This window comes from Dreissena polymorpha, chromosome 4, assembly GCF_020536995.1.
Source record: "Dreissena polymorpha isolate Duluth1 chromosome 4, UMN_Dpol_1.0, whole genome shotgun sequence".
NCBI classification, from domain to species: Eukaryota; Metazoa; Mollusca; class Bivalvia; order Myida; family Dreissenidae; genus Dreissena; species Dreissena polymorpha.
Genome location: NC_068358.1, coordinates 41,992,435 through 42,019,002, shown reverse-complemented (window position 1 = coordinate 42,019,002; position 26,568 = coordinate 41,992,435). Strand labels below are relative to the sequence as shown.

At 35.3% G+C, this 26,568-nt stretch overlaps 1 protein-coding gene across 1 annotated transcript; it reads right to left on the bottom strand.

Annotated features, from left to right (window-relative positions):
- Nucleotides 1-750: 750 nt before the first annotated feature.
- LOC127879251 (glycosylated lysosomal membrane protein-like) lies at nucleotides 751-13,939 on the bottom strand. Its single transcript, XM_052426010.1, has 7 exons — nucleotides 13,776-13,939; nucleotides 8,996-9,116; nucleotides 7,192-7,340; nucleotides 5,952-6,164; nucleotides 5,404-5,622; nucleotides 2,856-3,130; nucleotides 751-2,066 (listed from the first exon to the last, which is right to left on the bottom strand). Exons 1-7 carry the CDS (start codon nucleotides 13,845-13,847, stop codon nucleotides 1,859-1,861), a joined length of 1,257 nt encoding a protein of 418 aa, XP_052281970.1. The 5' UTR covers nucleotides 13,848-13,939; the 3' UTR covers nucleotides 751-1,858.
- Nucleotides 13,940-26,568: the final 12,629 nt, after the last annotated feature.

Genomic DNA, 26,568 nt, shown 5'->3' with positions numbered 1-26,568 from the left:
GAAGTAAGTACTAAATATGAGAACATAGCCTTTTAAGTATAAACGCTTTTGCGCTGGTAATACTCTGAAAATAAAAGGTGTACGCACAAACTGTATTGATGTCGAGAATTGAGTGTAAAACTGTTCTACCTATTAAGCCTTTTCATTAGAGATAAAATTGTTTCATACAGTAAAACAGTGTTACAAAGACGCGGATATGTTTCCAATGTTCTGGTGGTATACTCAAATCAGCCAATGGAATAAATGAAGTGTATTCATTCGTACCTAGCCGCGGGAAATTTTATTTGAATTTTATTGGACACTTACAAAGGTCAAGTCAGGGTGAAAAGCTGGCTTATGCAGCTTACGCCGAAAAAATGCCAAAATCTGTGAAAAGGCCCCTTTAACTAGATTCAAACTTGGCCTAGATATTGCAAATACAAAGTTTCTGACCAAGTTTTACCTGCTAACAAGTCAATGAAGGGCAACTTTTGTTGAAAAAATAAATCTGACGTCTTCAGCAATAAAAATGTCAACAATGCTAAATAGTCATTTTTGTAAAAATATCAATTTACACAATGCAAATAAAAGGAAAAATCAAAATGTTAAAAAAACTTAACGAAATTACTTGGCCTAAATGTTGTAAAAAAAATAAGTTTCTTCTGCTTCTATCAAACTAAAGGCTTTGTGAATATTTTCTCATAATTATAATGAATTAAAATCTGTTTGATATTTTGGAATTTAAGAACACAATAAGACTAGCCAAGGAAGTAAATTGACCAAATCTATAACTTACATGGCATGCATAACATATATCAGTCAGTTAAGTGCGGGACCATTCAGTCGTAATGTACAGAGCATAAAGTGAAAAACAGGAAACAAAAACAATCATTAAGGGACCATAAGCATCAGTAACATATCTAAATAAAAATGAAAACAAGAGATGTGTTTGTCAGAAACACAATGCCCCCTACTGCGAGCTTTGATTTTATTTCTTTTTATAATTATATCCCTTTCAAAAATATTACTTCCCTTGTGAAAATGATCTGTTCCTGCCAAATGATAAATAAAAATTATCTCCCTTTAAAGCTTGTTACTTCCCTTGAATTTTTTTTTACCTTTGACCTTGAAAAATGACCTTGACCTTTTCCACTAAAAATGTGCAGCTCCATGAGATACATGTACACATGCATGCGGGATTGCCAAATATCAAGTCGCTATCTTCAATATTGCAAAAGTTATGGCCCATGTTAAAGTTTTCGGACAGACGCCCAGACTGACTGACTGACGGACAGTTCAACTGCTATATGCCACCCTACCAAGGGCATAAAAAAACACTTATAAAACAACCACTAAAACATTTGAATGGTAATTGAAATAGAATAAATAAAATAATCAATCTTACAATAATCAAGAACATATAAGAGTAATTACTTTAAGTTTTCTGAAACTTTTAGGTTAAGGACACTGTCTTTTTTGACCAATTGATGTATGGACATTTGAATAAGAATTTTACACTTGTGACAAGCAATTGATGGCCATATGAGTTAATACAATCAATGAAATAATAATTTCCACAGTCTATTTTAGTTTAATAATATCAAGTCCACAGCACAGTATATCAATTGCCATCAGTCAGGTTATGTAATACACAAGAATTTCTGAATGTCAATTAAATCATTATAATAACATTGTGTCTTTTATTTTTTGACACTATATTTTGGGTATATTTTCGTATACCTAAACTTTTAAGCACAAGAATGATCTCTTTTGAAGTGTCCCAAAACTTATTAAGTAATTATTGTACACAATAATCTCATGATGTTAAATCAAAATCATTAGAGCTTCAATCTACATAAGTGACTAGATTTTGCAGTCCCTACTGGTCACCATGCAACGGCTGGTAACCATTGCTCTGTACAGACACCAGCTGTCTGGCGGTGTTTCGCCTGCGCTTCTTGATGCAGACGTAGACTCCACCAAAAATGATGATGAGTACAGGCACACCCAGCCCTGCCAGGATGATAATGAGGACAACCACCGAGACCGAGTCCTCTGGGGGCTTGCCGTGGCCTATCGACCCAGACCTACACAAACAAAACCAAGCAGCTCATTATTTGTTGGTCTTTTTAAATCAGATTTTTTGCCCTTTCCAGCAGCAATTCAGTCATATCAATTAACAAACTAAATTTTTTCCTGTGCAAGATGTTTCACCAGTACTTTATATTTATTCTAGCAACTGACAAGTGAACAACTTGAAGCAGCGGTGGGGGGAGAATCGCGAAAGAAAAAGTAAAATAAACAATCCCCACACAAGTAATGTGGCCTGGCTGGGAAAGTGAATATACTCTCATAGGATTTGCAGTCCATAATGAGCTAGCTGGACATGTTCAGAGTTTATACATACACCAAGTCTCACATAGATGGGTGTCTAATAAAGATTTACTGTAATTGCAATATTTAGAGTTTGAATTACTATTAACTGAAAAAGTCTGATATATAGCATGGTAAGTATAGTTTAAAATTCATATTCTATTTTTGGTGCCATATTAAATACTAGTATACACTATCATCTAAATGAATTTCGGTCAACCACAAATAATTTAATGCATGCTAAATTGGAATCGATTTTAAGGGGAGAAAAATATTATTATTTCACTGAAATAATATTTTTTGTGTGTGAAAAATACTTTATGAGTTTTATATTGGAAAGCGCTTGGTTTGCATGGCATATATTCTTTACTGTATAGTGTACTTAACACTACCAGAAACAAATACAAATTCTATTACTTGGACAAGTGAAGAATGATTGTCAATTATTCAAATACATATTATTCTGATTAACAATAAAGAAGTTTTGTGGAGAAAATAAATACCATGTTATAACTTTTGCCTTATTGTAGCCACCATCTTTGCCAATTCCAAAGGAAAAATTCTGGGCTTTAATATTTGTAGACGCCATGTCTGTGAAGTAAGCATAGGCAATGGTGTTCATCAGGTCATCTTGATTGGACTGCGAGGCATTCTGGAGTTGGTAATACTTCATGCCAGTAGCCGCGTCACGGGCGCGAGCCAGGGCCTGGTAGCAGACTGGTTTCCACTGCAGGAACCCAGTGTCAAGAGTTGTGAGCCTTGTGTACCAGTTGTAGATCTGCAGACATGCACATATGTTTTCATATATTATGTGTTTCATATGAATAAAAATAAATATTAAATATTAATATTACAAATCATAAAATTAACCAAATATTGATACTTACAGTCCTAAAAAATAAATATTTTATTTCATTATTTTAGTTGTAAGTAATTTGCACATTTTAATTTATGCTATTTAAATAAACATTTCATAGGCCTCAACAATATTTTACACAACCGCATTACTAATTTTTTTATGTCAATTAGAACAATTGAAAAAAAGAGAGAATAATCACCGAGTTTTATTTATACTTGATTTTAATTGAACTTAAAATGTGTGACAGACACTGAGGCCACAACACATATTTGGACAAATCAATCAAATATTCAACAGTAGACATAAAAACAAAAGGCCATTATTATTAATGAACATTTAATAGACTTTTTCCAGAAATGATAGTTTAAGAGAAGTTAAAACCGCAATTTTTGGGACTATAGTATATATGTATATCATATTTTTAATACAGACAAATTCTGCCAAAATTCCTCTCAATCAAAATTAATTTCTTTACAATGATCTACAAATTAAGGTAGCTCAACTGTTTAAGTGTGAGAATAATCTACTCAGTATTTAAAAAGGATTTGAAAACACAACATTTTTGGATTAAATATTCCATAATGAAAAAACTTATAACAGGGCCAAAACTCTACAAAAAATTGTCATAATCATTCCTTTCTTAAAAAGCATCTATACGTAAGATTATTCAACTGTAAAATTATTAATTAAAGCGGAAGTAAAAAAAGGTTCAGGCAATTATATATTAAATAGTGGAAAAACACACAGTCACACATAGGGTTATCAATCTGCAGAAAACCGTAGCAGCCCAAAGTCCTTTCTAAAGATCATCTTCTCGTTAAGGTAATTCAATAGTGGAAGTTTGAGCGTGATTCACTGAATAGTTATAGGGGAGCTAAAGAATGCAAGTGGTTAACAGAACATTTTTTTTATGAAAAAGACAAGAACAAAAAAACAAAACAAGGGCTGTTTGTAAAACATGCATGCCCCCCATATGGGCTGTCAATTGTAGTGGCAGCCATTGTGTGAATACATTTTTTGGCACTGTGACCTTGACCTTTGACCTAGTGACCTGAAAATCAATAGGGGTCATCTGCGAGTCATGATCAATGTACCTATGAAGTTTCATGATCCTAGTCGTAAGCGTTCTTGAGTTATCATCCGGAAACTTTTTTACCGTGTCAAGTCACTGTGACCTTGATCTTTGACCTAGAGACCTGAAAATCAAGAGGGGTCATCTGCGAGTTCATGATCAATGAACCTATGAAGTTTCATGATCCTAGGCGTAAGCGTTCTTGAGTTATCATCCGGAAACCATTTTTCTAAGTTGAGTCACCATGACCTTGACCTTTGACCTAGTGACCTGAAAATCAATAGGGGTTATCTGCGAGTCATGATCAATGTACCTATAAAGTTTCATGATCCTAGGCATAATCGTTCTTGAGTTATCATCCAGAAGCCATTTTACTATTTTGGGTCACCGTGACCTTGACCTTTGACCTAGTGACCTGAAAATCAATAGGGGTCATCTGCGCGTCATGATCAATGTACATATGAAGTTTCATGATCCTAGTTGTAAGCGTTCTTGAGTTATCATCCGGAAACTTTTTTACTGTGTCAAGTCACTGTGACCTTGACCTTTGACCTAGAGACCTGAAAATCAAGAGGGGTCATCTGCGAGTTCATGATCAATGTACATGTACCTATGAAGTTTGATGATCCTAGGCATAAGCGTTCTTGAGTTATCATCCAGAAACCATTTTACTACTATGGGTCACAGTGACCTTGAACTTTTGACCTAGTGACCTGAAAATCAATAGGGTCATCTGCGAGTCATGATAAATGTACCTATGAAGTTTCATGATCCTTGGCATAAGCGTTCTTGAGTTATCATCCGGACACCATTTTACTACATCGGGTCACCGTGACCTTGACATTTGACCTAGTGACCTCAAAATCAATAGGGGTCATCTGCGAGTCATGATCAATGTACCTATGAAGTTTCATGATCCTAGGCCTAAGCGTTCTTGAGTTATAATCCGGAAACCATTCGGTGGACGGACCGACGGACGGACCGACATGTGCAAAACAATATACCCCCCCCTCTTCTTTGAAGGGGGGCATAATAAGGTTAATTACTGGATAGAACAGATATCCAGTTACTCGACAAAAAAACTGGCATGAATTTTAGTTTAGTAGAAGAAAAGTCATACCAAGAAAACTCCCGGTGAGTATTCATCGTCTATGGACTTAGTGGAGTTGACAATCATCGCCTCATTATTCTCCCCCACGATGAGGACCTCGACTCCGAACCTTGAGTTGACCAGGTTGGTCCCGAGGTCGTCGATGGTCAGGTCGAACTGGGTCAAGTTCTCATTATATTGCATGTGTGGCAACTGATCCTCTCTCCCATGAGATCCAAATGCATTCAGCTGAAGGGAAAGTTCCATGAATTATGAGAAAAATGAATGGCCAAGGTGTGAAACATTATTTTATTCATCATTTCCCAATAAGAAAAAAAAGTTAACATGGCTATATGCAACCAGCATAAAACCAGAACAGCTTAATAGCAACTTGTTCTGTTTTTTGCTTTTTGCTGCTCATCAACATCTAAGAGGATTGAAGCTTTAAAACTGGAATTTCTTTTTAAAGGTCTTTTTTTGTCAGTAACTTCAAACAGGTAAAAATGCGTTTCTGTGAGGTTAAGATAATTGTATTGGAATGAATTGTTACAAATGTAAAAGCTGTAATGTACACGCACCTTAATGGAGAAGGTCCCATTGTTCATCCAGGGGATCGGGTTAATGACTGATGATGATGAAGCTTTCAATGTCACAGTGTTATCTGCGGTATCAGACACCTCGGATAGATTAGCCCAAACGAAATCCTTCAAGTCATAGATGTTCCAGACTGTTGAAGTGGCGTCATACTTGGTCATGTCAGCTGTATCTTTTGTGTCATTGTAATCTATCAGCTACAAAAACATGAGAAAAACTGACCTAATAATCATGCCATAACTTCAAACTTACAATTATTCGTGTGTTGTTTAATGATAGGATTTACACAATAATTTGATTAACGTGAGGTGGAATGAGTTGACCAAGAATGGCCATATGCAGCAACTGTGTAAAAATGGACCAAATTGTTGACATACGGTAAGCAAAGGTGGTGCTAGACAAAAATTTATCATTAAGTTAGCATTTAATTAATGACTAGAATGACTGACAAAATGGCTGGAAAGCAAATTTATGACCAAACAAAAACTAGTAAAAACGGTCAAAATCACATTTAAATAAAGTCTTAACCATGTTATATAACATTCAGAACTCCAGATTGGATGCATATCTGCGTATTTATGAATTGAAAAATAAAAAAAACACTTTTAAAATCGGACCAGTAAGTAAAATTACGCAATACAAATCTTGGTACGTATTTAATCGATTAAAGTGCTTAACCGGTTTAACCAATAATCCAGTTGAGTTTTTAGTGTAAGTTAACCTTTGAATCAAAAGTAAGTCAAATCAAAAGAACCTTGTAATCAAAATGGCGGCACATCGTGCTCTAGGTGCAAAAAAAGGACGTTATAAGAAAACAGCGGCTCCGGCAGGAAGTGTTTCTATATTAAAATATTTCAAGAGAGATAGTTCTCAATGATCCTTCTAGTATTATGAAAATAATTATAGGCGATCTAATTGTTACAGCCATTGAACAAATATGAATATATCTAGATTAAACACGCCATGTACTATGTCATTTTTTTATGATAATCGCAAATACCCCTCAATATTATTCCTAAATACCCTTTATGGCTAAGTAAAGGAGTAAAATACAATTAACAATAATATCAGGGAGTAAAATACCCTTTAGACAAAATCCTATACATTCTGGAGCTCTGATCACATTGTTGATGATGACACAGAAAGTCCCCATAGCATGGTGACCAAGCACATGGCTGAACTAATAACTGACCCATGTTATTTACAAACACTTATGACAGTCACCTTTGTAAACATCACAGAAAACGAGTACTTCTTTTTCGTAATTGTGATAGCATTTTTTCGGACAGTGTCATTCTGCGACAGTAACTTCTCCCAATCAATAGTCACATCAGCACCTGGATCAGTCTTCGCCACTAGCACAGTAGGCATCCCTGTGGAAAAACAGACAAAGTGCAATTATTTTTCCAAAGATTGTTGCAGCCGAAATTTCTTTCTTTACCATCATCTATTTGTTTAATGATACAAAGTTAAGTTAAATTATAATTATATATGATGATGTATTGTTTTTTGTAAAATATCAATTTATTTAATACACTGTATTTAAAACACACATTGATATAAGATTGAGATATGTAATATGTAAGTTTTTTAAGTCATTTCATTTTTGGCGAATTTTTTAGATTTTTGGCGCCATTTTATATAACGTCATTTATGACGTCATTATGTACAACGTCATTTGACGTTTAAAAACATTTACTTTGTTATTTAAATTGTGCTGTCAAAAGACATAAAAATGTAGTTTACGGATATTTTCAATTGTTTTGATAAAGGAATAATGCTGAAAAGTCAAATTAAAGGAGTAGAATCAGTGACTTATAATTATTTAATATCCATTCGGATAATGCAACTGAGCATCATCTATTAATTTAAGTCATCCAACTGTGAAAGTTTCAGCAAGATCCAGCAAGAAGTTCAAGAAAATTTGTAAACAAAAAAGTTTCGGGACTATATATTCCAAAATGGTAAAACAGACAAAGGACCATAATTCTGCCAAAACATTGTTGCAGTCCGAATTCCTTTATTTACAATCATATACCCATGTTTATTATGAAACTGTGAAAGTTGAGGGAGATCCACCAAGCTATCAAAGAGAATTTGAAAACACGAGCTTCAGGCAACTTAATATTCTATGATGGAAAACGGCCATCATTCTGGCTAAAATCTTCGTGGCCATCATTCATTTCTTTACCAGGTCATTCAACTGCAAGATCATAAGTGAGAGCGACCTAGTCTAGGATGGCACTAAGCAAACAAAGTAGTAGCCAAATTGCTGCGTTATGATGACAACCCACATCAAAAGCAAATATATACTGTTTAGGGATGGGTGCTTATCCCTTGATGACGTTGATGTATGGTAGAATTGTTGAATACTAAACTATCAAAGGGCAACTGCTTTTATTTAAAAAAGTATCTGATAATCATTACACCCATAAAGTTTCATGTTGGACACGTGTATCATATCGGAGAATATATAGCCCTGAAAAGATACATCATACAAAAACAACATAGGACAATAATTCTTATTTAAGAAGGTGAAGGGTTATGGTTCTTGTGGGTGGCACCTTCTTCTTATATAATTTCTGAGATACATGTATATCCCTGAGAAGTTTGTGACTACTAGAAGTAATAAAAGAGAAGTTCAAAACACAAGCTTCTTGACATATGTACCAATTTACACACATACTTACGGACTGACAAGCAAGTGCCATGTTTAATGCCTCTCACCAAATGAGAGCATAATCACAATCTAAAAGGTCTTTTAATCTATAGAAATGTAAAAGTAGTACCAATATTAGTATTCGAAGAATATTGAACGTATATTTAAATAGCAAAAGTTTTGCTGAACATGTTAACAGTAATAAATTGTCAATTGAGACATGTATGGTATGACCAAACACTAAATCTGAGTTTGATGCAAGCAAACGAGAGCATGTAAAGGTTAAGAATACACATTTTTGACAAAATTGCATTTTTCCCAACATGACCATGAAAGGGCTTGCGAGTGATTCTAAAACTTCTTTCTTACCCAATGAGGTCACCAAATAATGGAGTGCATCTGAATCCCCTTCTGCTGATATATGAGCTATGCTCAAGTTATCACATCTTGTGTCGTTGTAGTAATCACATTTCTTTATTTCTGTAGTTACCTGAATAATAAAAACAGATCACAAAATTAATGCATATTTAACATAATAATGTCCATCTAAAAAAATACAGAATAAGATGCACATCAAAGATGTGAACAAAATACGTTGGCTCAAGTTAATCATAAACAAACAAGAGCTGGATTTGTAAAACACAATGCCCCATTGCGCTTTGAAAGAAAAAGAAAAAAGGCCCATAACTGAAGCAAACAAGAGCACCGCCTTGCGGGTGCAGACCGCTTATCTATTTTTCTTTTTAAAGTTGAAGGGACCTATCTCAATTTCAATCCCAAAGGAGGGAGGGGTGGAGTGGAGAGGGGTGTAAAGTGTGGGGGTGTGGTCATTTATTACATTATCTTCCAAAAATGCAAAAATATTATTTTATTATTTTTTGGGTGGGGGGGGGGGGCGGGTATTTTTGGGTAGGATGGTTGGACGGTATTTCAAAAATAAAATAATAAAAATAAATAAAAAATAATATTTTTTTTTGGGGGGGGGGGGGGGTATAGTGTGAGGGTGTGGTGGTCATTTATTAGATGATCTTAAAAAGAAACAAGAGCACCCCTTGCGGGTGCAGACCGCTCATCTATTTTCTTTTTAAAGGTGAAGGGACTCTCATTTTCAATCACAAAGGAGGGAGGGGTGGAGTGAAGAAGGGTGTATAGTGTGGGGGCATGGACATTTATTACATTATCTTCCAAAAATGCAAAAAAAATGCATAAAAAAAATCGGGGGGGGGGGGGGGGGGGGGGGGATTCTTGGGTGCGATGGTTGGACGGTATTTCAAACATAAAATAATAAAAATAAATATTTGTGTTTTTTAACCGTTTCAAAAAATAAAATTGGGGGTGGGGTGGTGGGAGGGGGGGTGTGGGGGGTATAGTGTGAGGGTGTGGTGGACAGTGGGAGTCATTTGTGAGATGATCTTAAAAAAAAAAAAAAAATTGGGGGGGAGGGGGGGGGGTATTCTTGGGTGCGATGGTTGGACGGTATTTCAAACATAAAATAATAAAAATAAATATTTGTGTTTTTTAACCGTTTCAAAACAAAAAAAATTGGGGTGGGGGTGGGTGGGGGGTATAGTATAGTGTGAGGGTGTGGTGGTCATTTGTGAGATGATCTTAAAAACAAAAAACAAAATTTAGGTGGGGGGGGGAATTCGGGGGTGGGGGGGAGGGGGGGGTATTCTTGGGTGCGATGGTTGGACGGTATTTCAAACATAAAATAATAAAAATAAATATTTGTGTTTTTTAACCGTTTCAAAAAAAATAATTTGGGGGGGGGGGGGGTGGGGTGGAGGTATAGTATAGTGTGAGGTTATAGTCATTTGTGAGATGATCTTTAAAAAAAAAAATTAGGGGGGGGGGATTCGGGGGGGGGGGGGGGGGGATTCGGGAGGGGGGGGGTATAATATAGTGTGAGGGTGTGGTGGTCATTTGTGAGATGATCTTTAAAAAAAAAAAATTAGGGGGGGGATCCGGGGGGGGGGGGGGGTATGGTATAGTGTGAGGGTTGTGGTGGTCATTTGTGAGATGATCTTAAAAAAAAAAATAGGGGGGGGGGGATTCGGGGGGGGGGAGGGAAGAAAGGGCACGGGGGGTGGTTTGGGTGGAGTCTATTGTGGTATGTCAGGTAAGAGTAGTTTTGTCAAAGTATCAATCAAATCTAATCATAAATAAAGAAGTAATGGCATTTTTAGCAAAATTTAATAATTTGACCTTGAGAGTCAAGGTCATTCAAAGGTCAAGGTAAAATTCAACTTGCCAGGTACAGTAACCTTATGATAGCATGAAAGTATTTGAAGTTTGAAAGCAATAGCCTTGATACTTAAAACTTAAAAACTATAATTTCAAAAACCCAAGACAAAATTAGTCTTTTCATTAATTTACTATGCGATTTCACTTAACGATTTTCGAGAAACATAGCCCCCAGGCACTTAAGATGCGAATAGTGATTAACCAGTCAGGCATGAATAACACCATGTCATTATCAGTCACAAAAGTCTGGTGTTTTGCAACAGTTGGTTTGCTTCGTTATACCTAACACACTAATTGGTTCCTACGGTGTACTCTGACAACGATAAAATCCTGATCAGATACCGGATGTAATCCACAGGGACATTTTGCAATTTAATGCAGTATTACGTAAAACATTTAAACAAATTATGACGATTATTTTATTGGCTGAAATTGCTAAATTTCCCCATTGCCACAGTTGGCGAACGACAACGGAAGCACTGATCCGTAAATCATCTTGGTGGACTTAAATTCCAAAAATCAGCTCAATATCTGAAAGCGTTGTCTATAAAATCCTCCAATTAAAAAGTTAAATTTCAAAGTCCAAGGCCCATAACTTTGACAAAAATCAGTGTGCCGGAATGAATTTCACACTTCGTCAGTAGGTCTTAACTCTTACAGTACAGTCCACGCGTTTTCCCCAAAAAACGCGCTCACTCTGCGTTTTTTCCTGCTAGCGAGTGTTTACGCAGAGTTTGAAAGCGAGGTTAAACCCGGCATTCCGCCGAGTTCGCTAATACCCGCGGCGTTTATTACTTAAGCCTAGTCGGTAAATGCAGACAATTTCCGTTCTTATCATCGACCGCCGCGCAACACCGCAGTAGCAGTGTGCTTCTGGGCATGCCAAAAAAGAAAAACATTGTTATTAAAAATTGTTTAAACCTTGGCTTATAAAAATAAAGATAATTGTATAAACAATTCATATATGTTTTTATTCATAGGTACGTCGACATTATGAATGAATATACGACACGTAAAGCGTTTTAACAAATTAATATTTAATTCATAACACATATAACACCAAAATTAATGTTCCGTTTAATTTCCAAATGAGAATAATTGTTTGTAAACATGCTTCCGATTTTTAATGTTAACACGACGTTTACAAATGCTTCCAATATACAGTCAACATGTATATTTCCCGACAAAAGCGCGCAAAAATTATGCTGCAATGTACAAGTTCAAGGTTTATGCATGGAAAGCGTGAGTGTATTGATTTTTTGATACAAACTTTGTAGTGCAGAGAACACTGAATTCTGTTGATTTCGGTTAAAAGTTTCTTTGGTATTATTTAACACAATTATATCACAAATAATTGTATATTTCCTCCAAATTAATTTCAATTCAAATATCTTTATCATTACGGTATTTATTTACAGTAATTATTGAAACAGTAACTGTATACTGATTAAAGAGAACATCTGGATGGAACTGGATAAAGTGTTTGGTGTTATGAAAACACGCAAAGCTTGTCTACTGACCTATTGTGTAGACTGCTGTCTGTGGTGCTTTGACAAAAGGGATTAACATGTGTGAATGTCACTCTGCCGATTTGGTCCATTATTACTGGTAAAACATTGTTTTGAATGTCGACGCAACTAGAATACAACTGTGAATATTCAATGCAACTATCAACTCAATAGTTACCACCTTCTTTTAGCAATCAATGGAATAACCTACCTACAAAGAATGATAAATGCTTTAGTGAGCAGAGCATTGACTTTGTTCCGACAATTAAAACTATTTCTTATGCATTCGTTGAACATGTTTACTTGAGTAAGTTATGCCTTCAGACATGAAGCGGCTTTCCTTTGATAACGTCAAACTGTCAATTCACACAGATTTGCGAGACTTTTAGGGTCCTTGGTCATTTGTTTACATGTTCAGTATAGAAAAAACACCTGCTTAAATGAAAACTTAAATTATCAAAATAAAAACAATGTTGCAAACTGTGATTATATTAATTGGTAAGTATCAGTTTAAAGACGACGTTTTGTTTGTTGTAAATCAACGAGTTTTCTATACAACTACTTCTACAACCACGTGGGGATCGATCTATCTTGGTTGTTTTTTTTTAAATTGTATATTATATATATATAAATAAATATATATATGTACTTGTAATAAATGTAATTTTATTTGAAAATCAGGAAGTCAAACAAAGTTAAATTGATGGTTATCTCGTTAAACACTGAGTTTCCCCCGCGTTGCCAACGCAGAGGGCCGCCACGTAGGCTTATCAATTTTGCCGATCGTTCAACGCGGAGTCCCAAATCATGCAAAGGCCGTGTATCGAGAAATTTTCTTAATCTCCCTCAGAGATACTGTCCGTGGAGTATGGAGGGAAATTGGGGAAAACGCATGGAGTGTACTGTAGACTCGCAATTTTTTTGGGATAGTACCCCAATTTCTAAAAAAAATAATACAAGACAGAAGTGTCTAATGATTATTATAACTCAAATTTATTTCAATCAATATAACATGACAAGCAAAATGTCTCATGTTTAAATTCCATGTTTAGAAAAAGCATACAATACATTCCATTGAAAATGCCATGTCATGTGTAAGATATACATTCAGCTATTAACAAGTCTTTCAAATTACGCTCACCAGATCACGACAATCATCTTAGTCCTGATTAAATTGAATACACATGATTTACAGAGTTTTCCTTCAGTAACGCGAGAAGACTGTGTAAGTGTGTTTCAGGATAGTAATTGAAAACGACCAATTTAATTATTTAGCCAAAATGAACTAACCAATTGAACCTTTGTCGTGATCATGGAGAACTATTTCCATTATATTATTTTATTAAATTTTCTACGTAAATGCTTCTTATTCTCCTACAGAAAAACACACATATTACCTTCCTATTAGAAATAACGAAGGCAAACAACGTAACAAACAACAAACTATAAAACGACGTTTGGGCCGACATTTTTGTTGCTCACGTGATGATCATGTGATATTTATATACGGTGTCCAATCTGAACGCATCGGACAGTGGGCTACACCACACCGTCTCTCTGATGTACGTAGGCGGTCGTCATATTGGATTTGGAACTACTTTAGAAAACAAGATGGCGGCCCCCTCGTAAAAAGGAAAAATTTAAACGTGTATTTTAGCTCGTCTTTTTCAAGCTAACATTCTTTAAGTAATAATTTAATGTAGATCTGTGAATTCCCACAACGAACTTAAAAACTTGTTAAAATTTAAAGATGCCATTACTGACATACGTGTAACTGATAGGAGTACTTATAGTATTGACATCGAGTAAATTTAAAAATTAAATCGACTGTTTTCGTTATATTTTGTGAGATACGAGGATTGCTTATAAACGATTCTTTCTTTACATTTGATGATGGCAACCCTACAGTACTTCTGGCAGATATTGTTTATATTTTATCCTAGGCATTTTAATTCCAGATGTTGTTATCCCGGCCAGGCAACTAGCTTTTCAAAGCCTTAAACAATCCAGTGCCATTAAAATTAGGGACAGTGTAACAATGTTCAGTTTGGTAATATTAATATATTAAGGCATAACTTTGTCCTTGGAAATGAACTCAATTCAGAATGGCTTCTCAAAATAAGACATACTGTTTTGCAAATGTTAAAACTGAGCAGTGGTGTTGTTAAAATTTATATTATTTATCTTTTAAGAAACTTTAAGATACATATCACAGGCATGCCCATGGTTTTGGGTCAGTACTCTTTAGATGGGAAACAAAAACACTAAATATGGTCGACAGTGAAGGCAACAATTGTAAAAAGATATTTTCCATCCCTGACTGCCATTACTGACATGAAGTAATTTAACTGTAATATGTCTGGAAACAGTGTCAGTCACACTTTTCTAAATATTTAATTATTCATGCTTATCATTATGTATATATATGTCATACAAGTACAGATCATACAATACAGTAAATGTACAACATTTAACAATTGGAAAACAATTATCACAGGTTTTGGATCACAATGCATTGATATATCACATTTTGAATATCACAGTCAAAGTTAATCAGTTAAATTCAGTTACAAGTAACTAGTCAGTGTATTTAGCAGAGATCTGAAATAACAAGTAGTTACAAGATGTTGAAATCAAGACATGATATATATACCACAGGATGTCCCATGAAAGTTTTGCAACTTATTTCCAATAGGGTCCTATATATGGGTGGCAAATGTACAAAAATGGTGGTATTAATACACATAAAAATATCATTCATTTTAACTTGAGACGATAGTCTTGAGATCAAATAGTAATTAGCATATATTATAAGAGAGCACTGGTTATACTATTATCTTGTTATCACATTTAGATGTATGTTTTCATGTAACATATTCGGGCCTACAGCTAAAAAAATGCTAGCTACGCCCCTGAATAATCTTATTCTTGAGTTCACCTTTTTAATAATATTATTAACAATAGATGTAGCAGAAAGATCAGTGTCGAATATTGAACCAAGGTGTTCAACAGATGATTGGGAAACAATAGTGTGATCATTACATTTTACATAAAAATTATGAAGTTTAGATAATTTCCTTTTGGAACCAAACACTATACATTCAGTTTTTCCAAGGTGTAAAGACAGTTTGTTATCCACTAACCATTTAATACAATTTTCAAGTTCTTTACAAAAACACTACTGATGATGCAAGGATCTTTGTGAAAATAAAGGATGACACTTTCATCAGCATATAGAATAAGTTTACATAAATACAATAATCAAAAATCACTAATATCCTATATCCGTGTTAAGGCATTATGAAATGGAAATGGGTGTTACAAGTAACAAGAACCCTACACATTTACATCACAAAACATCTGATATCTACAATTACTGGATATAATATATATGTTGAAAGTTAATATAAAGAGGGCAATACAAAAGAATGTACAAAAGTAGTAATAAAGACAAAACAACCAGTTTACAATGTTAAGATTTATGCAGTTGTTGGCAATAAGAGAACAATTCCCATTCTTAACTTTGAATTTTGCAAGTGTAAATACATGTATGTAAATCAGAACACAAGAATTTGTTTCCCGGTCACTTTGAGCTATATAAGTGCCCAATGTTTACACTCAGTGAATTTGTAAAACCAACTTATATGTGCTAACTGTCTGTCCGAAAACTTAAACATTTCCTATAACTTTTGCAATATTGAAGATAGCAACTTGATATTTGGCATACATGTGTATCTTCTGGAGCTGCACATTTTGAGTACTCAAAGGTCAAGGTCATCCTCAAAGGTCAAATATATGGCTTCAAAGTGGCGCAATAGGGGGCATTATGTTTCTGACAAACACATCTCTTATTTTTACATGACAAACCACAGACATTGTTGGAATTTGCCACATATTAGGCATTGTGTATACATTTTTAAACTCAATTTTCCACACAATGAAACAACTTTTCAAAAAGGCACCAACAAATGTTCCTCCATCCCCTTTGCATGCTAAACAAAGAATCAGTTTTTAGCTCCACTGGCCAAATTTGTTCAAATTATGCCCCTGGGTCAAATTTGACCCTGCCCCGGGGGTCACAAAATTGAAAATTGCTTATTTAAGGCCTATTTTGTGAACACTTTCAAAATCTTCTCGCCCATAACCATTGGGCCTAGGGCTATCAAATTTGGTATGTAGAGACATCTAATAGTCCTCTACCAAATTTGTTCAAATTATGCCCCTGGGGTCAAATTTGACACTGCCCCAGGGGTCACAAAATTGAACATATGCGTATATAAGGCCTATTTGTGAAAACTTTAAAAAATTCTTGTCCATATCCATTGGGCCCTAGGGCTACCAAATTTGGTATGTAGTGGCATATAAAGTCCTCTACCAAGTTTGTTCAAATTATGCCCCTGGGGTCAAGTTTGACCCTGTTCCGGGGTTCACAAAATTGAATATATGCTTATAAAGTGCTTATTTTGTGAAAACTTTAAAAATCTTTTGTTCATATCCATTGGGCCTAAGGCTACCAAATTTATTATGTAGTGACATCTTATAGTCCTCTACCAAGTTTGTTCAAATTATGCCCCTGGGGTCAAATTTGACCCTGCCCTGGGGGTCACAAAATTGAACATAAGCTTATATGAAGCCTTTTTTTGTTAAAACTTTAAAAACTTCTTGTCCATAAACGTTGGGCCTAGGGCTACCAAATTTGGTATGTAGTGACATCTTATAGTTCTCTACCTAATTTGTTCAAATTTTATCCCTGGGGTCAAATTTGACCCTGCCCCGGGTGGTCACAAAATTGAACATATGCTTATATAAGGCCTATTTTGTGAAAACTTCAAATATATTCTTGTCCATAACCACCCGGCCTAGGGCTATCAAATTTGGAATGTAGTGACATCTAATAGTCCTCTACCAAATTTGTTCAAATTTTATCCCTGGGGTCATATTTGACCCTGCCCCGGGGGTCACAAAATTGAACATATGCTTATATAATGCCTATTTTGTGAAAACTTAAAAAAAAATTCTTGTCCATAACCATTAGGCCTTGGGCTACACAATTTGGTATGTAGTGACATTGTATAGTCCTCTACTTAGTATGTTCAAATTATGCCCCAGGGGTCAAATTTGACCCTGCCTTAGGGGCCACAAAATCGATTATATGCTAATATAGTGCCTATTTTGTGAAAACTTTAAATATCTTCTTGTCCTTAACCATAAGGCATAGGGCTACCAAATTTGGTATGTAGTGACATCTAATAGTTTTCTATCAAGTTTATTCAAATTATGCCCCTTAGGTCAAATTTGACCCTGCCCGGGGGGTCACAAAACTGAACATACGCTTATATGGGGCCTATTTTGTGAAAACTTTAAAAATCTTTTTGTTCATAACCATTGGGCCTAGGGCTACCAAATTTTGTATGTAGTGGCATCTAATAAACCTCTACCAAATTTGTTCAAATAATGCCTCTGGGGTCAACTTTGACCCTGCCCCAGGGGTCACAAAATTGAGTAAATGCTTATAAAGCGCCCATTTTGTGAAATCTTTAAACATCTTCTTGTTGAAAACCATTCGGACTACGGCTACCAAATTTGGTATGCAGTAACATCTTATAGTCCTCCACCAAGTTTGTTCAAATTATGCCCTTTGGGTCAAATTTGACCCTGACCCGCGGGTCACAAAATTGAACGTTATATTATACGCTTATATCTTGCTTATTTTGTGAAAACTGTTAACATATTCTTATCCTTAACTCTAGGACCTAGGTCTACCACATTTTGTATGTAGTGAGGTATAGTAGTCCTCTACAAAGTGTGCTCAAATTATGCCCCTGGGTTTTTTGACCCAGCCCAGGGGGTCACAAAAGTGTACATGTGCTTAAATAGGGCCTATACTTAAGTATTTGCACATGCCGAGAATATTTCTTTCAGCCTTTTTTTCAGCAGTGGAGCGATACAGGGCCATCGTGGCCTTCTTGTTTATAAGAATGTGTAAAATGGGCAAAAGTCAGGGACAATACTGTCTAAATGCCCTTTTAACAACTCTGGTGACATGCGGCTGTAGTATATTGAATTTCTCTGTAAATTTACAGCGAAACACAAAATGTCATCATCATAAATGTATAGCTTACATGTATATAAATATGATACGAGGTCTTACCCGGTATTTATACAAATTAACCTGGATATTTATGAAAAACACCATCTCCCTGTAGAGTGTAAAGAGAAAAGGCATTTGTTCACCAGTAACATTATGTTCAGTACTGGTAACGAACATGAAAAATTCAGTTCCCGATTCATCGAGTTTTAAAAAAGTTCAACTTTACTTAAGTAATAATGCACCAATGTTGATTCTAAAGAAAAAGAGTAATCATTTATGCCTAAACTGTTCTGCTGTCCAGAAGCAAGGACGTCATACACAATTTTAAGCTTTACAACATTTATAGTTAGGGTTACTTAACAATCTTAAATGAATGTTTATTCTAAGTTTGCTGTCGTATTCTTCCCTCAAATCATACATGTTTCTTGCATAATTGAATGTTCATGTCCATGGATCACAATGTATATAGAAACAAACATTATTTTGAATTATCTTTTACAGTTATATATTTAATATTAGGCTAATTTTGGGATACACTAAAGCAAATATTAACATTTGTCTCAAAATGAATCATCCTCTGAAGCCCCCGATGGGATTCAAACCCATACCTCTTTCCTCTGGAGAGGAAAGTATTCTATCTTAAAATACAAGGGCATGTAAGAGGAAAACTAGCAATTTCAAAGGGACGTTTTCACAGATTAGACATGTATTGAAGTTTGTTATTAAATACTTTAAATTGATAAGTAAACATTTGATCAAAAAACCTCAAAAAAAAAAAAAGAAAAAAAAAAGAAAGGAAGTCTTAACTGGGCTCGATCCACTGACCCTTGAAGTAAAAGCTTAAACCAATGGGCCATCAGTGCTCCCATATAGTCAGTGGTTTATTAATACTTTATATAAGCAATCCTTTAAATGTCACAAAATCTAACTATAACATAAGAACTCCCCAAAATATTTTTTTCATTATAGACTCTATGCTATATTGATAAATGCAAACATTGGATCTAAAAAGCTGCAATATAAAAAAAAGAATAAAATTGAATAAAAATATAAAAGTAACGCTCCATTGGTCATTGTTGGCTCGGGTACTACTTACATGTACCCCGGGTACTCTTAAGTATACTTACATGTACCCCAGGTACGGTAAATATACTAAAACGTACCCGGGAAATGTAACGCTAAATCGGTCTTTGTTGGCTACTTTTTGAAAATTATTATATTCACATGTATGTCAATTTTTTGTAAGATGGCCTCTATATTATTGAAACTCTTGTTGATGTTAAAAGAGAAGTTTTTTAAGATAATCGGCAGCGCGTTTTACGACATCGGATTTTGGGCGGGAATATAACTCGGGTACAGTCTAAAATCGACCGGGTTCGATTAAGTATATTTACCGTACCCGGGGTACATGTAAGTATACTTAAGAGTTAAGAGTACCCGGGGTACATGTAAGTAGTACCCGAGCCGACAATGACCAATCGCGCAAAAGTAACCCTCAAATGGCTGAACCATTGACAAAATATAACGAAAACAGTCGATTTAATTTTTAAATTTACTCGATGTCAATACTATAACTTATAAGTACTCCTATCAGTTACACGTATGCAGAGACGTAGATCTACGTCTCTGACGTATGTCAGTAATGGCATCTTTAAGCTTTAACAAGTTTTTAAGTACGTTGTTGGAATTCACAGATCTACATTAAATTAATACTTAAAGAATGTAATCTTGAAAAAGACAAGCTAAAACAAACGTTTAATTTTTCATCTTTACGAGGGGGCCGCCATCTTGTTTTCTAAAGTAGTTCCAAATCCAATATGACGGCCGCCAACGTACATCAGAGAGACGGTGTGGTGTAGCCCACTGTCCGATGCGTTCAGATTGGAGGCGTTAGACATATCCTTCCACCAAATACACCCGAGAGACGATCGCCGTTATGGCGGAATTGTCCGAGGAGTCCCGATTGGATATGTCTAACGCCTCTAGGCGGAAGATATTACACCGAAAATATAGTTCGGGTTACACACCAATAAAAGTGCACTAAATCAACCGATAATATTGATATATAAGGACCAATATCTTTAAGGAGTAATATAATATAATATTTATTAATGTTATTGTTTAAAATTAGGTATTATTGCATGCAAAATATTCAAATTTTAATAAATTTTAAGAAAGCCAATTAGTTGTTTATTGAAGTGAAAACAACAGCATTATTCAAACTTAAAAGAATCAATATTTCTTAAATTATATTCATTGCTGCAGGCTGCAGGCGACAAACTTTGAGATTTAATCAATATGTTTATGTTCTGTACCATAAACAATCGTACAACACTGTACAGTGGTACAGAGAAAACTCTTCAGTGTAATATAAGAAATAGTAAACTCCACGTTGGTCCCAATGGCATTATAGTGACCAGCCAGGCAGTCACAAACTGTATATGGACCATAGCCATACGGCCCTCAGTGGGGCTATTATCAGTATTTAGAAACCTGAAAGATTTCATGGAATGGAATGAGTGGGGCTTGATTGAATTTGAAAAACGATTCTTTCTTTACATTTGATGATGGCAACCCTACAGTACTTCTGGCAGATATTGTTTATATTTTATCCTAGGCATTTTAATTCCAGATGTTGTTATCCCGGCCAGGCAACTAGCTTTTCAAAGCCTTAAACAATCCAGTGCCATTAAAATTAGGGACAGTGTAACAATGTTCAGTTTGGTAATATTAATATATTAAGGCATAACTTTGCCCTTGGAAATGAACTCAATTCAGAATGGCCTCTCAAAATAAGACATACTGTATTGGAAATGTTAAAACTGAGCAGTGGTGTTGTTAAAATTTATATTATTTATCTTTTAAGAAACTTTAAGATACATATCACAGCCCATGGTTTTGGGTCGGTGCTCTTTAGATGGGAAACAAAAACACTAAATATGGTTGACAGTGCAGGCAACAATTGTAAAAAGATATTTTCCATCCCTGACTGCCATTACTGACATGAAGTAATTTAACTGTAATATGTCTGGAAACAGTGTCAGTCACACTTTTCTAAATATTGATTTATTCATGCATATGTATATATATGTCATACAAGTACAGATCATACAATACAGTCAATTTACAACATTTAACAATTGGAAAACAATTATCACAGGTTTTGGATCACAATGCAGTGATAGATCACATTTTGAATATCACAGTCAAATTTAATCAGTTAAATTCAGTTACAAGTAACTAGTCAGTGTATTTAGCAGAGATCTGAAATAACAAGTAGTTACAAGATGTTGAAATCAAGACATGATATATATACCACAGGATTTCCCATGAAAGTTTTGCAACTTATTTCCAATAGGGTCCTATAATTATATGGGTGGCAAATGTACAAAAATGGTGGCATTAATACACATAAAAATATCATTCATTTAAACTTGAGACTATAGTCTTGAGATCAAATAGTAATTAGCATATATTATTAGAGAGCACTGGTTATACTATTATCTTGTTATCACATTTAGATGTATGTTTTCATGTAACATATTCGGGCCTACAGCTAAAAAAATGCTAGCTACGCCCCTGAAGAATCTTATATTTGAGTTCACCTTTTTAATAATATTATTAACAAGGGACAAAATTGTCACAAAACCAGGTTTTCATTGTGAAAAAAAAATCTGATAAAGGGAGAAAACTCAAACTGAACTTTTGAAATGACCAAAAAAAATTAACCCCCTTTGTAAGTTTTTTATTTTTTTTTTAAATCTATTTTTAGTCGTGGCGACCTTGACATTGGAGATATTGACGTGATTCTTTCGTGGGACACACCGTCCCATGATGGTGAACAAATGTGCCAAATGATTTTAAAATCTCACAATGAATGACATAGTTATGGCCAGGACAAGCTCATTTATGGCCATTTTTGACCTTTGAACTCAAAGTGTGACCTTGACCTTGGAGATATCGACGTAATTATTTCGCGCGACACACCGTCCAATGATGGTGAACAAATGTGCCAAATGATTTTAAAATCTGACGATGAACGACATAGTTATGGCTCGGACAAGCTCATTTATGGCCATTTTTGACCTTTGAACTCAAAGTGTGACCTTGACCTTGGAGATATTGACGTAATTATTTCGCGCGACACACCGTCCAATGATGGTGAACAAATGTGCCAAATGATTTTAAAATCTGACAATGAACGACATAGTTATGGCCCGGACAAGCTTATTCCGCCAGCCCGCCAGCCCGCCAGCCAGCCAGCCCGCCAGCCCGCCCGCATTCGCCAATCTAATAACCAGTTTTTTCCTTCGGAAAACCTGGTTAACAATAGATGTAGCAGAAAGATCAGTGTCGAATATTGAACCAAGGTGTTCAACAGATGATTGAGAAACAATAGTGTGATCATTACATTTTACATTAAAATTATGAAGTTTAGATAATTTCCTTTTTGAACCAAACACTATACATTCAGTTTTTCCAAGGTGTAAAGACAGTTTGTTATCCACTAACCATTTAATATAATTTTCAAGTTCTTTACAAAAAACACTACTTATGATACTAGGATCTTTGTGAAAATAAAGGATGACACTTTCATCAGCATATAGAATAAGTTTACATAAATACAATAATCAAAAATCACTAATATCCTATATCAGTGTTAAGGCATTATGAAATGGAAATGGGTGTGACAAGTAACAAGAACCCTACACATTTACATCACAAAACATCTGATATCTACAATTACTGGATATAATATATATGTTGAAAGTTAATATAAAGAGGGCAATACAAAAGAATGTACAAAAGTAGTAATAAAGACAAAACAACCAGTTTACAATGTTGAGATTTATGCAGTTGTTGGCAATAAGAGAACAATTACCATTCTTAACTTTGAATTTTGCAAGTGTAAATACATGTATGTAAATCAGAACACAAGAATTTGTTTCCCGGTAACTTTGAGCTATATAAGTGCCCAATGTTTACACTCAGTGAATTTTTAAAACCAACTTATATGTGCTAACTGTCTGTCCGAAAACTTAAACATTTCCTATAACTTTTGCAATATTGAAGATAGCAACTTGGTATTTGGCATACATGTGTATCTCATGGAGCTGCACATTTTGAGTACTGAAAAGTTAAGGTCATCCTTAAAGGTATAAAATATGGCTTCAAAGCGGTGCAATAGGGGGCATTATGTTTCTGACAAACACATCTCTTATTTTTACATGAAAAACCACAGACATTGTTGGAATTTGCCACATATTAGGCATTGTGTATACATTTTTAAACTTAAGTTTCCACACACTGAAACAACTTTTTAAAAAGGCACTAACAAATGTTCCTCCATCCCCTTTGCATGCTAAACAAAGAATCAGTTTTTAGCTCAACTCGCCAAATTTGTTCAAATTATGCCCCTGGGTCAAATTTGACCCTGCCCCGGGGGTCACAAAATTGAAAATTTCTTATTTAAGGCCTTTTTTGTGAAAACTTTCAAAATCTTCTCGCACATAACCAATTCTGCCTAGGGCTATCAAATTTGGTATGTAGAGACATCTAATAGTCCTCTACCAAATTTGTTCAAATTATGTCCCTGGGGTCAAATTCGACCCTGCCCTGGGGGTCACAAAATTGAAAATTGCTTAATGAAGGCCTATTTTTTGAAAACTTTCAAAACCTCTTCGTCGATAACCATTAAGCCTAGGGCTATCAAATTTGGTATGTAGAGACATCAAATAGTCTTTTACCAAATTTGTTCAAATTATGCCCCTGGGGTCAAATTTGACACTGCCCCGGGGGTCACAAAATTGAACATATGCGTATATAAGGCCTATTTTGTAAAAACTTTAAAAACTTCTTGTCCATTACCATTGGGCCTAGGGCTACCAATTTTGGTATGTAGTGGCATCTGATAGTCCTCTACCAAGTTTGTTCAAACTATGCCCCTGGGGTCAAGTTTGACCCTGCCCCGAGGGTCACAACATTGAACATATGCTTATATAAGGCCTTTTTTGTAAAAACTTTAAAAATTTCTTGTCCATATCCGTTGGGCCTAGGGCTACCAAATTTGGTATGTAGTGGCATATAAAGTCCTCTACCAAGTTTGTTCAAATTATGCCCCTGGGGTCAAGTTTGACCCTGTTCTGGGGTTCACAAAATTGAATATATGCTTATAAAGTGCTTATATTGTGAAAACTTTAAAAATCTTATGTCCATATCCATTGGGCCTAGGGCTACCAAATTTGGTATGTAGTGACATCTTATAGTCCTCTACAAAGTTTGTTCAAATTATGCCTCTGGGGTCAAGTTTGACCCTGTCCCGAGGGTCACAAAATTGAACATATGCTTATATAAGGCATATTTTGTGAAAACTTTAAAAACTTCTTGTCCATAACTGTATGGCATAGGGCTACCATTTGATAAGTAGTGACATGTAATAGTTCTCTTCTTAGTTTGTGCACATTATGCCCCTGGGGTCAAATTTGAAACTGCACCGGGGGTCACAAAATTGAATATATGCTTATAAAGGCCTAATTTTTTGTGGAAATTTAAAACCTTCTTGTCCATTACCATTGGGCCTAGGGCTACCAAATTTGGTATGTAGTGACATCTTATAGTCCTCTACCAAGTTTTTTCAAATTATGCCCCTGGGGTCAAGTTTGACCCTGTTCCGGGGTTCACAAAATTGAATATATGCTTATAAAGTGCTTATTTCGTGAAAACTTTAAAAATCTTTTGTCCATATCCATTGGGCCTAGGGCTACCAAATTTGGTATGTAGTGACATCTTATAGTCCTCTACAAAGTTTGTTTAAATTATGCCTCTGGGGTCAAGTTTGACCCTGTCCCGAGGGTCACAAAATTGAACATATGCTTATATATGGCCTATTTTGTGAAAACTTTAAAAACTTCTTGTCCATAACTGTATGGCATAGGGCTACCATTTGGTATGTAGTGACATGTAATAGTTCTCTTCTTAGTTTGTGCACATTATGCCACTGGGGTCAAATTTGAAACTGCACCGGGGGTCACAAAATTGAATATATGCTTATAAAGGCCTAATTTTTTGTGAAAATTTAAAACCTTCTTGTCCATTACCATTAGGCCTAGGGCTACCAAATTTGGTATGTAGTGACATCTTATAGTCCTCTACAAAGTTTGTTCAAATTATGCCTCTGGGGTCAAGTTTGACCCTGTCCCGAGGGTCACAAAATTGAACATATGCTTATATAAGGCATATTTTGTGAAAACTTTAAAAACTTCTTGTCCATAACTGTATGGCATAGGGCTACCATTTGGTAAGTAGTGACATGTAATAGTGCTCTTCTTAGTTTGTGCACATTATGCCCCTGGGGTCAAATTTGAAACTGCACCGGGGGTCACAAAATTGAATATATGCTTATAAAGGCCTAATTTTTTGTGAAAATTTAAAACCTTCTTGTCCATTACCATTGGGCCTAGGGCTACCAAATTTGGTATGTAGTGACATCTTATAGTCCTCTACCAAGTTTGTTCAAATTATGCCCCTGGGGTCAAGTTTGACCCTGTTCCGGGGTTCACAAAATTGAATACATGCTTATAAAGTGCTCATTTTGTGAAAACTTTAAAAATCTTTTGTCCATATCCATTGGGCCTAGGGCTACCAAATTTGGTATGTAGTGACATCTTATAGTCCTCTACAAAGTTTGTTCAAATTATGCCTCTGGGGTCAAGTTTGACCCTGTCCAGAGGGTCACAAAATTGAACATATGCTTATATGTGGCCTATTTTGTGAAAACTTAAAATATATTTTTGTACATAACCATCCGGCCTAGGGCTATCAAATTTGGTATGTAGTGACATCTAATAGTCCTCTACCAAGTTTGTTCAAACTATGCCCTTTGGGTCAAATTTGACCCTGACCCGCGGGTCACAAAATTGAACATTTTATTATACGCTTATATCTTGCTTAGTTTGTGAAAACTGTTAACATATTCTTATCCTTAACTCTAGGACCTAGGTCTACCACATTTTGTATGTAGTGAGATATAGTAGTCCTCTACGAAGTTTGCTCAAATTATGCCCCTGGGGTTTTTGACCCAGACCAGGGGGTCACAAAAG